Here is a 16,009-nt window from a genome sequence, read left to right as displayed (position 1 = left end):
TTTATATATGTAACAGGTGACCTCCCTACGTCACTACGCATTTACGTTAGGTCGCGCTGGACCGGACTTAGACGAAAAGTTGTGCTTTAAAAGTGTATATTTGTTATTTTTATTGTCAAAAATGACAATCGTTTTGCTAGATAAGACCCTTATGCCTCGTTTGGGATCATTTATAGTCCTTTGAAACTCCATTGAAAAAACTGTTAAGTGTTGAGTTAAGTATTAAATGTTGGGCTTTATTAAAGTCCATTAAAATGAGAAAAATCCTGCAATGTTTTCCTCAAAAAACATAATTTCTTCTCGACTGAACAAAGAAAGACATCAACATTTTGGATGACATGGTGGTGAGTAAATTATCTGCATTTTTCTTTAAAAAAAATTGAATATTCCTTTAATGGATGTATGTGCACAATACATAAAAACTGACATCAAACAGAACTTGTTCTTCCTTACAAAGAGGGTTTCTGGCATAGAAGAAAAAATGAACAAAATATGTAATTAATTTATTAAATTGTTTTCCAGTGATATGGACCCTACGCTGCATGTCTTAACCCTTTATTGTACTGTATTCATTTAATTTTAGGTGAATCGTCTCCAAATGCAATAAATATAATTGTATCAATTTTAATTAGTATTATAAATATTGGATGATTGATTTTATTTCTTAAACACATTGTGGAAACCCATAATGAAATAAAAAAATATTCCTCACACTGTTATTAATCTGACAAAGTATAAACACTTAATAGCATTTTAATGATAAATTATATTTGTACCACTGTAGTTGAGGTCAAGAAATAAAAATATTCATGATGCTGTTATAAAACTATATGACAGAGTATTAACACTTAATGACATTTTAATGACAAATAAAAATTCTATCACTGGTAAAAAGTGGTCAGTTATGTTGTCTTGGTAATGTCAAGTTATGATGTATTGGTTTAATGTCAAGTTGTCATAACAAAGACATCTCAAACAATGTCCTCTTTGCATTAAAAATGACATCATCAACAGTTGTCATAAACGTGAATAACATTTCCTTCATGTTTTATAGCACGCGTCATTTCATGATTGTGAAGGTGTCGTGCTGAACACCCCTTCAAGCCAAAAAGTAACCCTCCAGGTGTTTTATCCATTGTGTTATCCCTTGCTCACAAAAAGATTGGAGAACCCTGTCTTACATTAAAAACTTTTAGTGGACAGATCTTAATCCTAGTCCCAGACTTAAATTCATGTTTGAGCTGCCTTAATTTAAAAACATCTTGCACTTACATATCTTAACATATATCAGCGCCATTGTTTTGTCTGAAAATGCACACCAGAATTTTTTTTTTTTTTTTTGTGAAGTTTGTTTGTAAAAACTACTTACAGTAAATATCCTAATATAACTAAGGCCTAGTCCTGCCTTAACCTAACCTATCCCCGCCCCTTTGTGAACTATCTCTTTTGTGAACTGCCTAGCGTCCAACAGATGTGTTCATCATCGCTCATATCAGCTTGCATGTATGTATTTTTCATAAAGATGGTTTATTGCCGAACATATTTTGTTGTAGTATTATCACTCTTGTTTGCCAGCTGTTTTGTATGATTGCTTGTTTACCTCGAAACTAAATTGAGTTATTTTCAGTAATCAAAATGTGCAAAGTCACAGAAAGTGCACCTCTTCATCAAACCTACAGCTCTATATGCTTTCACAAGCTATAACACCAGTCATTGCGGTACACCTGGTGACCTGCAGGTGGCAGTGTGACCCCACGAGTCTCGTCCTGCCCCCTCTCAGTAGACACTGCACCTGTTGATGCGCCGCATTCAACGATCAGCTGAATAACGTAATGCTCTTTAGGGCTTTAGGAGGGTCCTCTAAAAGAAACTGCGTCTGGCCAGAGATGCCGCAATTAATTCTGCCCTGTCGAGTCATCTGTGCCTTTTGTCTGCATGATTCAGCTCGGTTTTTATTTCTCAGGGGGACGGGCCGAGCGATTGATAATCATCTCGAGGCGTCCGTATTTCCTCCAGCAATCGTTTCACAAGCATTGTCATATTTTCTACCCATCAGATCTGTGATGCGGCATTTGTTACACCAGCTGAGCTGTGATTATATAAGACTGCACTCTCAGAGATGCAATGACAGGAAATTTCCATATTTCTAGAAGAAATTTGACATTTTTTCCTTGGTTTAACTCTTAGGAAACCTTTGGCTATGTCTGTATTGCATGTTGCCCAAATCCTTCCAGAACCAAGTCCTTAGTACAAGCTACTGGCATTAATATTTTAGATATTTGCTGTATTTGTGCATGTTCATGACTCAAATAAGGGTCTCAAGAGAAACATGGTGATTCACAGGCTAAGGAAGAGCGGGCAGAACATACAGACTCATAACACAGTTTCACATTCGAAAATATCGTTCCCTTGGTTTCCCAGAATGACACAAAAGTGCAGTCTTTCTTTTTCTTTATTTCCTCGTTGAAATTCCATAACCTCTTGTTTGTGTTTGTGTGAAAGTAAATACTGTTGACCTTCATACAGCAAACAGTCCTGCTGGCTCCCAGCGCTCTCGGCTCCGGCCCTCCATTAGATGTACTGTAGTGAGCGCGCAGTGCGATTGGCCGCTTTCCAAACCCTTCATCAGAAACAAGAAGACTTTGGTCTAAGAGAGACCGGCAAACTCCCTCGTATGGGGGCGTGCGGCGGCCCTCTGCCCTTCTCTGAGAATCTTCGGCTGGAGAGATTTATGGAGAAACCAGCCGTGTAGGGAGCTTGTGGATTTCTCCGAAAGAAGGAGAGTGAACATTTTTATGACAGTTACGCAGGCTGGCTTTCAAACATTGATTTAATAATGTCAGTTCTATCCTGGAAAGAGATCACTTTGAGACAGACAGTGAATCTAATCCTGCGCTTTAAAGACTCTGTGAATTCCTTTGACAAGCGCTGAAACCATTGTATAGCTTGTGTGAGATTATTTAAGTTGTTATTCGCTAAATATCCTAGGATTAAAGGGGTCATACCATGCTTTTTCCATGTTTAAGGTCCCCAGTGCTTCTATCAACCTAAAAAATGTGAAAAAGATCAACCCAGTAACTGCAAACATGTGAAAAAATAGCTAATTGAAATTTGGCTCCCATTGTGATGTCAGAAGGGGATAATACCGCCCCTTAATCTGCACTATCCAACCACGTCACCGCAATTTAGTGCAGAGATCAACTAATTTGCATTTTAAAGGACACACCCAGGTACATACTATGGGGAAACCAAAGATTTATTTGACATCTTAAAAAGTCTTGTGAAATTTCCCCTTTATTAAATGTCTTCTGTGGGTAATCGATGTGTTTTTGTAAGGAACATCCATATTTCAAACTTTATAAACTATACTAAGTACCTTCCAGTAACAACGCCATCATGGACTCACGAGAGAGTTTTAGCGTAGTGAGCATTGGTAGCTGTAGGTACTTTGCACCATAGATATGTATAAAGGCTAGATGTGTTACGGTGGAGTCTCTAACGGCGGCGCCCATCTTACCTTAGACAGCTCGCTCACTCGTAGCATTGTGTTTAATGGTGCAGGTACATTTAAATGACCAAAAGTTGCTAAATTTTCTACCGATTTTCAAATGGTTTGGTCTCCTACAAACGTTATTAACGTGGCTATAATTCTTGATGCTTTAACATGATTCATGAAAATTATTCTACGAGTGAGTGAGCACCCTGTGGTAAGATGGCCGCCAAATGTGTTTCTTGAATAACTTGAGTCCAAGATGGCGTTGATACAGGAAGCTAGTTATTATATCTTGTAAATATGCAGGAGGACTTGAACGCTCCTTTATACTGTATGTAGTTTCTAAAGCATTGCTAAATGGTTGATAGGGTGCTTTAGGTAGAAAAAAAACACATACAACAACACACCATCCAAAATTTGACTCGGGTCGCTCCTTTAGTTTACGCCAATGTTATTTTCTTGTCTGTTTTCTCATCTTTTGGGCAGAATTTTAGGTCTGATCGATTAAAAGCACAATCGCTGCAGGATTTAGGCTATCGCTCATATTTGTAGCAGATGGGGTTTGATCAATAGTGGCGCTTGCCAGCAACTTACAGTATGCGTGTGATGACTACTGTAGGTGGCCAAAGTTAATTGTGTCGTCTAACTTAGTTGCTAAGATACTGATTTTTGGCACGGTCAAAAAAATGTGACTGCAGATGTTCTTATACATTTATTGTTATAGAGTGTGCATACAGTAGGCAGAGTCCATCATGTTAGGGACGGCAAAACTGCCCTATAAACACATACAAGAAAAGTAAAATGACGGTCACACTAGAATTTGTGCATGCGAATATTTGTCGGACATTGGGAGAGGTTCATCAATAAGGTCTTTGGTATAGTCCATTTGTGCTTTTCAGTAGAGAGAAAGGTCACGGGATGACGTACCGATTTTGTCCTGGTCACATATTGTCACGAATTCACAGCTCAGAGTTCACAAGATTTTGAACTTTGCTATGCTGCGCCCTGCGAAATATCATGCACTATCCTGAATGGTGCATTTGCACACGTATGAATGGAAGTCAAAAAATTATATCAACTTAAAAACACATACTTTATCATTGTTTAAGAAGTATTCGTTGTCATAAGGAATTGACCTATGGCTAAACCACGCCCCCAAACGCGATGAGCCACTCACAGTGTGCATAGCTAACCCAATACACTCAGATATTCTCTGCTTTTACGTCCATTGAAATGCATTGCAGTTAGTCAGTTTTCGTTCGTTTTTATATGTTTTTTCTTGTTATTTTAAGTTTAAAATGGTCAAACAGTGTGCATGGGGTACATGCAACTCCGACACTAGGTATCCCGAGAGGCAGGATGACGTTGTGTATTTTCTACCTGTATTTTTTTTACTCTTTCCCAATCCACATCTCAACCGAGATAAGTGTCTGCTCTGGATTAAGTTATGCGGTAAACTACAACACCAACTAATATTTTGACATGACGCATGATGCACGTGGTTCACACGACGCACCAAACACATATTTTGACATGACACATGATGAATGTGGTTCATACAACGCACCGAACACATATTTTGACATGAAGCATGATGCACGTGGTTCACACGACGCACCGAACACATATTTTGACATGATGCACGTGGTTTACACGACGCACCGAACACATATTTTGACATGAAGCATGATGCACGTGGTTCACACGACGCACCAAACACATATTTTGACATGAAGCATGATGCACGTGGTTTACACGACACACCGGACACATATTTTGACATGAAGCATGATGCACGTGGTTCACACGACGCACCGAACACATATTTTGACATGACGCATGATGCACGTGGTTCAACCGACGCACCGAACATATATTTTGACATGACGCATGATGCACGTGGTTCACACGACGCACCGAACACATATTTTGACATGACGCATGATGCACGTGGTTCACACGACGCACCGAACACATATTTTGACATGACGCATGATGCACGTGGTTTACACGACTCACCGAACACATATTTTGACATGACGCATGATGCACGTGGTTCAACCGACGCACCGAACATATATTTTGACATGACGCATGATGCACGTGGTTCACACGACGCACCGAACACATATTTTGACATGAAGCATGATGCACGTGGTTCACACGACGCACCGAACACATATTTTGACATGACGCATGATGCACGTGGTTCAACCGACGCACCGAACATATATTTTGACATGACGCATGATGCACGTGGTTCACACGACGCACCGAACACATATTTTGACATGACGCATGATGCACGTGGTTCACACGACGCACCGAACACATATTTTGACATGACGCATGATGCACGTGGTTTACACGACTCACCGAACACATATTTTGACATGAAGCATGATGCACATGGATAACATTACACACCGAACACATATTTTGACATGATACACGTTGTTCACATGTCCCACCAAACACAAATTTTTACATGACACATAATGTACAGTGTTCACATGACACACAGAACACATATTTTGACATGACGCATGATGCACGTGGTTCACATGACGCACCGAACACATATTTTGACATGACGCATGATGCACGTGATTCACATGACGCACCGAACACATATTTTGACATGACGCATGATGCACGTGGTTCACATGACACACCGAACACATATTTTGACATGAAGCATGATGCACATGGTTAACATTACACACCAAACACATATTTTAACATGATGCACGTTGTTCACATGATATACCAAACACAAATTTTGACATGACACATAATGCACAGTGTTCACATGACACACAGAACACATATTTTGACATGACGCATGATGCACGTGGTTCACATGACGCACAGAACACATATTTTGACATGACGCATGATGCACGTGGTTCACATGACACACCGAACACATATTTTGACATGACGCATGATGCACGTGGTTCACACGACGCACCGAACACATATTTTGACATGACGCATGATGCACGTGGTTCACATGACGCACAGAACACATATTTTGACATGACGCATGATGCACGTGGTTCACATGACACACCGAACACATATTTTGACATGACGCATGATGCACGTGGTTCACATGACGCACCGAACACATATTTTGAATTCGCGCCCATCAGAAGAGATGTCACCGGCCACCACTGGTTATTGTGCTTTTTATACAAAAACAGCTCCTCCTTTCACTTGTATGTGTTTACAGGCCAGGCTTGGCCTCCCTAATATGGTGGCGCACAATTCAGCCTGTATGTGAAGATTTGTAAATGTGGTAAACAAACTACTTATGTGGCAACAGGAAGTAGTAGTGATGTGTAAAGTAGTGGGAAGTGCAGTGACAAACACTGACTAAGTGCAATGACCTGTCACTAACATAAGGGCTTGAAATTAAGTTGTCATTTAACCTTTAATACCACACCGAGAGTCGCACGCTTCTGTGTTGCATCTCTATCACCCCGCTGTTATTGCTTTCTGTTTATGTGACTCTTTAGTGCCCGAATGATGTATGTTCTTATTACGCTTCACTAATAAACAGCACAACTGGGGCGTGACGTGAGGAAAAGAAAGCACCAAGCGATTTGAATATGAATTGTACAGATGCTTTCAGTCAATATTTGCCTAATATTTCTAGCAAGCAAACATTTAAGAAGCTACTTTATCTCGCAAACATAAAAGTGGAAAATATACAAATGGACACTCTGTGCGTTTTTGCATCTAAGCCTTTGTTAATTATTCAGCAGGCATTCTGGGCAAGGTTCTGGAGTGGATTATAAATGTGTTGTTTGCTTTATTGTGCAGACTTCAGACCCACACAAATAATAACTATAATGGCCAGAAAAGTATTATCTTTTTAGATGTATTATATTAACATGACACTCTTTTATGTTTTTTCTTTTGTTTGCTTTTTTGGTCACATTGAGCATTGTAGCATTGCAGTACAACTGCAAGCAAAATTCCCCATAGGGTGATTCTCGTGAAATTAGACTTATGAGGTGTCATGAAACATTTTGATAAAAAGTAAATGCAAAGTAAGAGTATCAAAATAAGAAGCAGTTACAAACATCTCTTCATGTATTATTTTGCACATGATTTCAGATGACATCATACAAACCAATTTTGTTGTTTTTTCCACATTTAAGGGGGAAAATGTTCATTACCACGTGTCCATGACTGGATTTGGGTTCTTTGACACTGAAATATTTATAATTAAAAAAATCTACAAAATAAAAATCTTCAGTGCATGTTATACTATCAACATTTACAGTAAAGAAACATGTGGTATTTGGTGATCATTGGTAAATGTAGAGACAATAATAAGGAATATAAATGTGTCCAAGACCAATTTTCTCATTCTCCGCAACAATTTTCAATCATTGTTTAAGACCTCAAGGAACTAACATTAAAAAAAAAAAATTGGAATTGTTGATGGCCAACAGGCAATTCTTATTTTTTCTCTCCAGATAAAAGTTGACATTTGGTTTGTCATAGTACCTAGACAACTTTTTAGTTCTCATTACCGAAACATGAGTTTGTAAATGCATATATTTAATGTAATATCATGTTGCGGTAATGATAATTTTTGATAATGATAATCTAAAAATTCTTATAATTCTATAGGAAATATTTTTAAAATCCTTTTAAAAAATGGTTATAGTAAGTTCAGACCTTAATGTGCAAAAAAAAATTGGCTTCAAGGGCTTTTTAAAAAAATCTGATGCTTGACACCTTCTATGTCTGAATTTTTCGTGAGAATTCATTTTGCAGGAATATAAAGTTTGACAGATAATTTTCTGCACGTTCTTGCCGTTTCAGAATTTTTTTTGATATGTACTATTTGAAATCAGGGTCATCGCTTAAATTCTTATGGGTCCCCAGGCCCAATAAATGAACCTGCAAAAGTGCAAAGAAATTATACTGAAAGCATGTGATCATTTTACTCACCATTCACTATAAAACCATTTGCTTAGTTTAAAGTAAAAGTCAAGTTAGGTTTGCGAATAGTTTTATTCAGACATCATCTCAACGTTTATATCTTTCAGAGGTCAACTGTCAGACTGCTGTTGCCAAAGGCTACATCTCTGATCTTCTGAAGCTGTATGAAGACTGGCACAACAACGATGCCAACCATGAGAACATTCCTATACGCAAAGCCTTACTGCATTGTATGCACCGTGCCGCCAACTCTAGTGTGGGCAGAGACGCTCTTGTCACTGAGGGTGGCATGCGTCTTCTCCTCCAAACCACTCAGGTGATATTTAATTCCTTTCAAAAGTTCACCTCAAATCTCATATCATTATATTCTTGAACCTTTCTTAATTTTCATTCTTAATGCTTTGATCATTTCACTGTGCTTTTTATCGGTCTTGCTAAGTAAACCCGCCTCGGTCATTGACTGTTAATGTGCTGTAAAAAACGCATCTTTGCTTGTGCGGCAAAATCATATGTGGCGTTTCCAACTGATATGTTTTTTCTCAAGACCTTCTTGACCTTAAAAAGCCTCGAGTCGTTGGTGGAGCCAGCAGTCCAGCTTATGAGGAAGTGCTATCCTAAAGTCCCCATTCCACTGAGCTCAGATAAGAGCACCTACAGCTTTCCTCTTCCTGGGAGACCTGTCGATGACTGGGGCGCTGATTTAGGACCTTACGGTAAGGTCTATTTTTTCTTGGGTTTTTAAGCCAGTTTCTTTATTACACTGCCAAACGGCCAATAGTTGCTATTATTCACCTCTCACATACTTTCCATTAGGGACACAGAGAATGTCTGACTCCAGAGGTTTAGCCTTTATACACTGCCTCTAGTTATTTGCGCTTGACAAAGTCCTTATCGCCTAGACCAAATTTGCAATTGTTATCACACAGGCCCTGGGTATTTAATGAGTCTTTCTATGTCAACACAATATGACCCATTTTTTAAATCTGCATTAGACCGCACTTGCTTTTAAAGGTGCAGTGTGGGACTTTTAAGAGGATCTCTTGACAGAAATGCAATATAATGTAACTATATTATCAGTGGTGCTTAAAGATCTTACATAATGAACTGTATTGTTTTTATTACCTGAGAATGAGCCGTTTTTATCCACATACACCGCAGGTCTCCTTGCAATAAAAGTCGCCGTCGTGTTTCTACAGTAGCCCTAAATGGACAAACTGTTTTCGTTTCGTACCTGCTGTATGTTGTCTCATCTCGTTTTCTGGCAGCTACCGTAGCTTCTCTTTGCGTTTTTGAAATTATGCATTATCATTACATAGATAAATAATGCGTTATTCACGAACTAGCACAACATTGGTTGTCTCAAATCACATTTAATCTTTTGAGATCTCACATCACTTTGACATCATGGTTGGTCTCGCCGTCCGGTCGAATCATCCAGTGTGTGCGTTCTGACTATTATGTTTTTAAAAATCGTTTGACACTGTCCCTTTGTTTGTGGTCTCCCATATAAATGGTCTCCCATTTAACCCTTAATCAGTGTTCAAAAAGGATAACGTTTTTGGTGTTTGGGGTCTGATAGAGCGATTGCATATGGAAATATTTTTTTATATGGAAAACTATATATCACTTTTTAAATTTACTTCTTAACTATACATTTATGCTGTGTTGTTGTGCATTTATTGAAGTTTTTAACCCATTTACTGCACAATTACTTAACTATGCCATAAATGTCGATCTTAATTAAATCTAAATTGTTTTGGGGCATTGCTCTATGTGTTAGTGAGAGAATAAGGGCATCTGCTGGTTTGTGGAAAAACTTTAGAAATTATAATTAAAGAAAGAAAGTGCAATGACCACACATCCAATAAAGGTTCATAGGGACTAATTTTATTTTCACTTAATTTGTCTTGATGTTTCAACTTCTCCTCACAACTTTATGAAATATATTTTGTGAATATATATTTAAACATTCTGAAATACATTCTGAAATACATGGATTTACTTTTATTTTTTGACAAACAAAATTATTATTATTTTTTTAATTTTCCCATTCATTCAAAACTTATTTTTTTAATTTTCCTATTCATTTTCAGTGTTGGGTCAATTTGACCCCAAACACCTTAAACGTTAATATTTTTTTTACACATCTTAAGAACAATCAAATCAAGCCCAGTTTTTTTGTGCATGTTTAAATAGATTATTTAGGAAAGTCACAGAGTTTCATGCCCCTGAGATGAAGGTAATACTTTTAAAAAATGAAGGAAAATCTTTCCCCGCCAGCATTTTTTTTAAAGTTGCCAGCCAGCGTCAGTATTTTTTATGATTTTAACAAAAGTTTAATGTCTTTCTGAAATTGTTCTTTAAATATATAAACATACAATATATCAAAGGAAAGAGCATACCCAGAAAGAACAGAAATTTTTCGTCCTACTTTCATTTGTACTCTTTTTATCACCTCTCAAATATGTGTAGATTTCTTAAAAAATGTCAAATTTGAAATTTTGAGATAATTGCGTTTTTGTGAAGGACTTTTGATAGAGATCAGATTCAGAACGATCCTCAAAACATACGCGGAGTTTGAATTGTTTGCCCTTATTAAAACTTCTGGGTTTTATAAAATGGGTAAGAACACCACCTGGTGGATAATAGCAGAAATACATATTGCCGTAAAAACTCCGCAGGGAAGCGTTTTCTCCTAATTGACAAGTTAACTCGTCAATAGCGGGGAAAGAGTTAAGATGTGAAAATCGTCCAGTGTGTCCCAGGCCTTAGGCAGAAAGTGTTGTAGCAATGCAGGTGGGGAGTTTTTTGACCTAATACGACCTTCATACACTGCAGATCTTGATGTACTCTAGTAATAGCGCAAAAGTTATTGTTTTCGAACACAGGAAACATGCATACAAAAAAGTATACATTGGAATGCACTGTAAGTCACTTTGGGTAAAAGCATCTGCCAAATGTATAATGTAAATATAATCCATTATAAAAAAATTGCATTTTCACCAACATTTTTGTGTGTGTTTAACCCCCCCTGTACTGTATAGCATTATTATGCATACATTACTGACTGTGTGTACTTGGCAGACACGTTTGTTTTCAACAAGGTCATCGCATACAGATATTCCTTCTGTCAAGGTCAGAATCTGAGAAGCAATAAACCGAGTAGAGGAAAACAAAAAGTAGATATTTCTTGGCCAGAGACCAGCAGATTGTTCATCACTGACCCACACTAGTCTATACCCACTCGTTTTGCACAGAAATCTGAGGTGGTTGCCCAGGCAACCCTGTCCAATGACACTGTGAATCCGAGTGTCGCTGTCGGGTGCTCGACTCGATGCTGCGTGGTGGAGTGTGTTGGTTGGTGTGTGTTTGTATGTTTGAACCACTTCTCCTTGCATCCGGCATTTCTGTAATAACACTTTCCATCAAACCCAAGCCCACACTCGTGTATGTGTACAACTACTTATAGATCCAGACACCACTTAAGAGTTTTCCTGCTGGGCCGGTCTCTGTAATGAGTTAACCATCACGTTTATCTTGCACAGGATAGGAGAGGAACTGGGGAGGCTGATATCAGCAAACAAAATGATTATCTGTTTATCGTAATGAATAGTGTGGTCGAGTTTTTTTTTTTTTACCCACCGGGGTAATGTGTGCTACCATCCTATCTTGGGAGAATCCTATCAAGCAGCCTTCCTTTCTTAGCAATGGAGAAGTCTCTTCAGAGTTAACACGCTAATATTAGCATCACAACACATTTGGACTTCTATGCGGAAAGCTGCGGTTGGCACGAGTGACCCCAAGGAAGGCTATAATGCGAAGCGTGTTTCCTGCTCAATATGGCTGGTCAGATAAGCAGATATTCATCTTCACAACCCACCACATTCGAGTATACTGCAGCACTTCCTTGACACACTCTTCGGTCTATCTGCTAGTATATTTAGCCCCTTAAATCAAGAAAACACCCCTAGGTAACATGAGAGAGATCACGGGAGTGGTTTATTATCACTGATCTGTCAGACTATTTGTGGCTATTATGAATTCTGCTAAACCAGCCCAAGGGTTGTTTTAAGCTGGTCTCCAAGCCGGTCAGGTCAGTCCAATTTGAAGGTTTTACAGATGTTAGATACTTTTCAGATGGTTGGGAGACCACCTAAAATTCAACTGAAAGGTACACTTTTGTACCTAATGGGTCCATATTAGTACTTCAAATGTACATATTGGTACCGCATATCACTAGCAGATAACTGAAAATGGGTAAAGGGGCGGGATTCAGGTGAAGCTAAGGTGGCTGGTTGCTGAAATACAGTAGTGACAGCAGTGGCAGTTCACCTGTCACTCTATTGGCCACGCCCTTAAAGGAATATTCCATTTTCTTAAAAGAAAAATCCAGATAATTTACTCACCACCATGTCATCCAAAATGTTGATGTCTTTCTTTGTTCAGTCGAGAAGAAATTATGTTTTTTGAGGAAAACATTGCAGGATTTTTCTCATTTTAATGGACTTTAATAGACACCAACAATTAACACTTAACTCAACACGTAACAGTTTTTTTCAACAGAGTTTCAAAGGACTCTAAACGATCCCAGACGAAGCATAAGGGTCTTATCTAGCAAAACGATTGTCATTTTTGACAATAAAAATAACAAATATACACTTTTAAAGCACAACTTCTCGTCAAGATCCGGTCGTGATGCGTCAGCGTGACCCCACGCAATACGTCATGACGTCAAGAGGTCACAGAGGACGAACGCGAAACTCCGCCCCAGTGTTTACAAGTGTGTTGAAAGAGGACCGTTCCGACGTTGTTGGATGTCAACTGATACAAATCAATGTCTTTGTGTCAGTTTATTGTTTACAATGGTCCGCAAATGTGCGTTTTATATATGTAACACGTGACCTCCCTACGTCACTACGTATTTAGATCTTGACAAGAAGTTGTGCTTTAAAAGTGTATATTTGTTATTTTTCTTGTCAAAAATGACAATCGTTTTGCTAGATAAGACCCTTATGCCTCGTTTGGGATCGTTTAGAGTCCTTGGAATCTCCGTTGAAAAAAACTGTTAAGTGTTGAGTTAAGTGTTAAGTGTTGGGCTCTATTAAAGTCCATTAAAATGAGAAAAATCCTGCAATGTTTTCCTCAAAAAACATAATTTCTTCTCGACTGAACAAAGAAAGACATCAACATTTTGGATGACATGGTGGTGAGTAAATTATCTGGATTTTTCTTTTAAGAAAATGGAATATTCCTTTAATAAGCAGAACTTTAATGCTGCATTTACACCAGCCGCAGTAGAGGCGGCAAGCGCGGGCAATTTACATGTTAAGTCAATGCAAAGACGCGATTACATGCAGATTATTATCCTGCGGCGCGGTAAGCACCACACGAACAGCGCGAAACGTGCTGAAGGCGCAGGGCGGAAGACGCGTTGCCGCGGGAAACGCGGGAGTTGAAAAATCTGAACTTCAGCGTATTTCCGTGCCGCGTTAACCAATCAGGACCTTGCTGTAGTAGTGACGTGATTACAGGAAGCGAGCAGAGTGGCGGAGTCTCAGAAGCCCCTCCCATGACGCAAATTTCCGCTTAAGTTTCTTGAATGACTAGAATTTCACACGCGGCTTTCACGCGCGAATGAACTGAAATGTTCAAGCGCCCAACTACGCGCGAATAGCGCGTTTTTGCCACCTCTACTGCGGCTGGTGTAAATGCAGCATGAGGCTTAATATCATTTAAACGGATGAGTTTCAAAAATATTCACCCCCCTCACAGTTGCCATGAAGGGTAAAATTAGCTATATAGACAAAAAATAATTGTACCAGGCTGTAAACATATTATTTTTTACTGTAAAGTTGGGCATTTTAACGTAAGGATCTATAGGAATGACTCCCTTTTGGAACCAGCCTCTAGGGGACTGTCGATGAATTGCACTTTAAAGGAAAATATTTTACTATGTTCTTACCTCAATTTTGACAAATGAAAACATGCCTGTCTTTATTCAATTCACTTTTAATCTTCGTACAGCGCCTCATGAATGTGTTAGCATTTAGCCTAGCCCCATTCATTCCTTAGGATCCAAACAGGGATAAATTTAGAAGCCACCGAAAACTTTTTTCCTATTTGAAGACTGTTACATGAGTAGTTACACAAGTAAGTATGGTGGCACAAAATAAAACTTTTGTCTGGAGCCATAGGAATGAATGGGGTTAGCCTGAATGCTAACACATTCACAAAGTGCTGTACAAAGATTAAAAGTGCATGCATTCAAAAAATATAGATATGTATTAATTCATCTTAGTTGTGGTAATAACATAAAATATTGAAAAATGGTGGTGTTTTCCTTTAAGTCACAGTAATTGTACATATTAGGACCTTTTAAAGGGTGCTGCCCTCTAGTAGTCTGGATCAAGCTAGTTTTATGAGGAGGCCTGATTTTAAAAACAAAATCACCTTAACATGATTGTTATTAATGTTATAGCGCTATTAACATTATTAGATATCATAAACTGGATTATATTACTACACAACCTAACACTGAGATATACGACTTGTCATAATTTATCACGTGGTTCATTTACTCCTTGTCAATGCCAAAGCAAACACCTCAAACTTTATATAAGCAGTCGTTTGGTTTAGCACAGGCCATCAGTATAGCAGTTTTAGTCTCTTGATTTTAACGGTTTGATTCGCAGTCATCGTGTCAGTGAAACAGAATGACGTGTCTGCATTTTTATTACTGTCAGTGTCTGCTGAAGTACGATTCATTGTTTTAAAAACATAATAAAATCAGGTCCATTTGTAGCTGCCAGTCTCCAAAATGTAATAAGAGATCTCTACTACAAGATTTTTATTGTTTCATTTTATAATAACTGAATTTGACTTTGTACTTTGTTGAAAAGACCAGCATGTGTTAAACACTGACATTTCTATAGCTTTTTAGTGCCCATAAAATGGCTTAAAGAGTGGACTTTTCTTTCCTACAGGTTGATGTATATCCTATTACAGCCACAATATGTGAGATTGTTGTGATAAAATAGCCAAAAACCACCACTTGCACAGTGTGATACATATATTGCAAGAAGTTGTATACTTACATTATCCCCAAAAAATCCAGAGAAATTCCTTTTTTTTTTAATGGCTCACCTCTGGTTTCCCTTGTAGTTGTCATCATTTTTGTGACTTAATATCCACGTTATTCTCAGTTTCCGGTTGTAGAAACTATTGCAGCAAGAGTGGACAGAAAAGTGAACTTGGTGGTTATACAGCATCTAACACGCAGCTGTTGTGCCTTGCAGCTAATTCATTACTGTGGCATAAAGTAACGTAATCAAACATACAAGTAAAATACATTCATTCATTAACTCATCCATGAACATGATTAACGAATTCCATACATCTCTAGATGGTGAAAACAAAATCTCCCTTCATAACGGCATTAACCTTTGTTATCGCTAAAAAGTGTCATCTAGTGGTGAAAATCCTCCATATTGTGGCTTTAAAAAGAAAATAATTTTGCCCTGTGTTCCCCAAAGACAAAGATTTGTAAATTGT

General features: G+C 38.3%; 1 protein-coding gene across 4 annotated transcripts in view; it reads left to right on the top strand.

The window, feature by feature from the left end:
- Positions 1 to 16,009, top strand: part of agbl1 (AGBL carboxypeptidase 1) — a 286,400-nt gene that overhangs the window by 94,642 nt on the left and 175,749 nt on the right. For all 4 annotated transcript variants that reach the window (XM_065291580.2, XM_065291581.2, XM_073813242.1 and 1 more), the window contains 2 exons: positions 8,566 to 8,774; positions 9,003 to 9,171. In XM_065291580.2, coding sequence (XP_065147652.1) covers positions 8,566 to 8,774; positions 9,003 to 9,171 — 378 coding nt within the window. The remainder of the gene's footprint in view (positions 1 to 8,565; positions 8,775 to 9,002; positions 9,172 to 16,009) is intronic.

The sequence above is a fragment of the Paramisgurnus dabryanus genome, chromosome 23, assembly GCF_030506205.2.
Source record: "Paramisgurnus dabryanus chromosome 23, PD_genome_1.1, whole genome shotgun sequence".
NCBI lineage: Eukaryota > Metazoa > Chordata > Actinopteri > Cypriniformes > Cobitidae > Paramisgurnus > Paramisgurnus dabryanus.
Note: the sequence above shows the minus strand (reverse complement) of the source record. Positions and strands in the feature narration are given on the sequence as shown.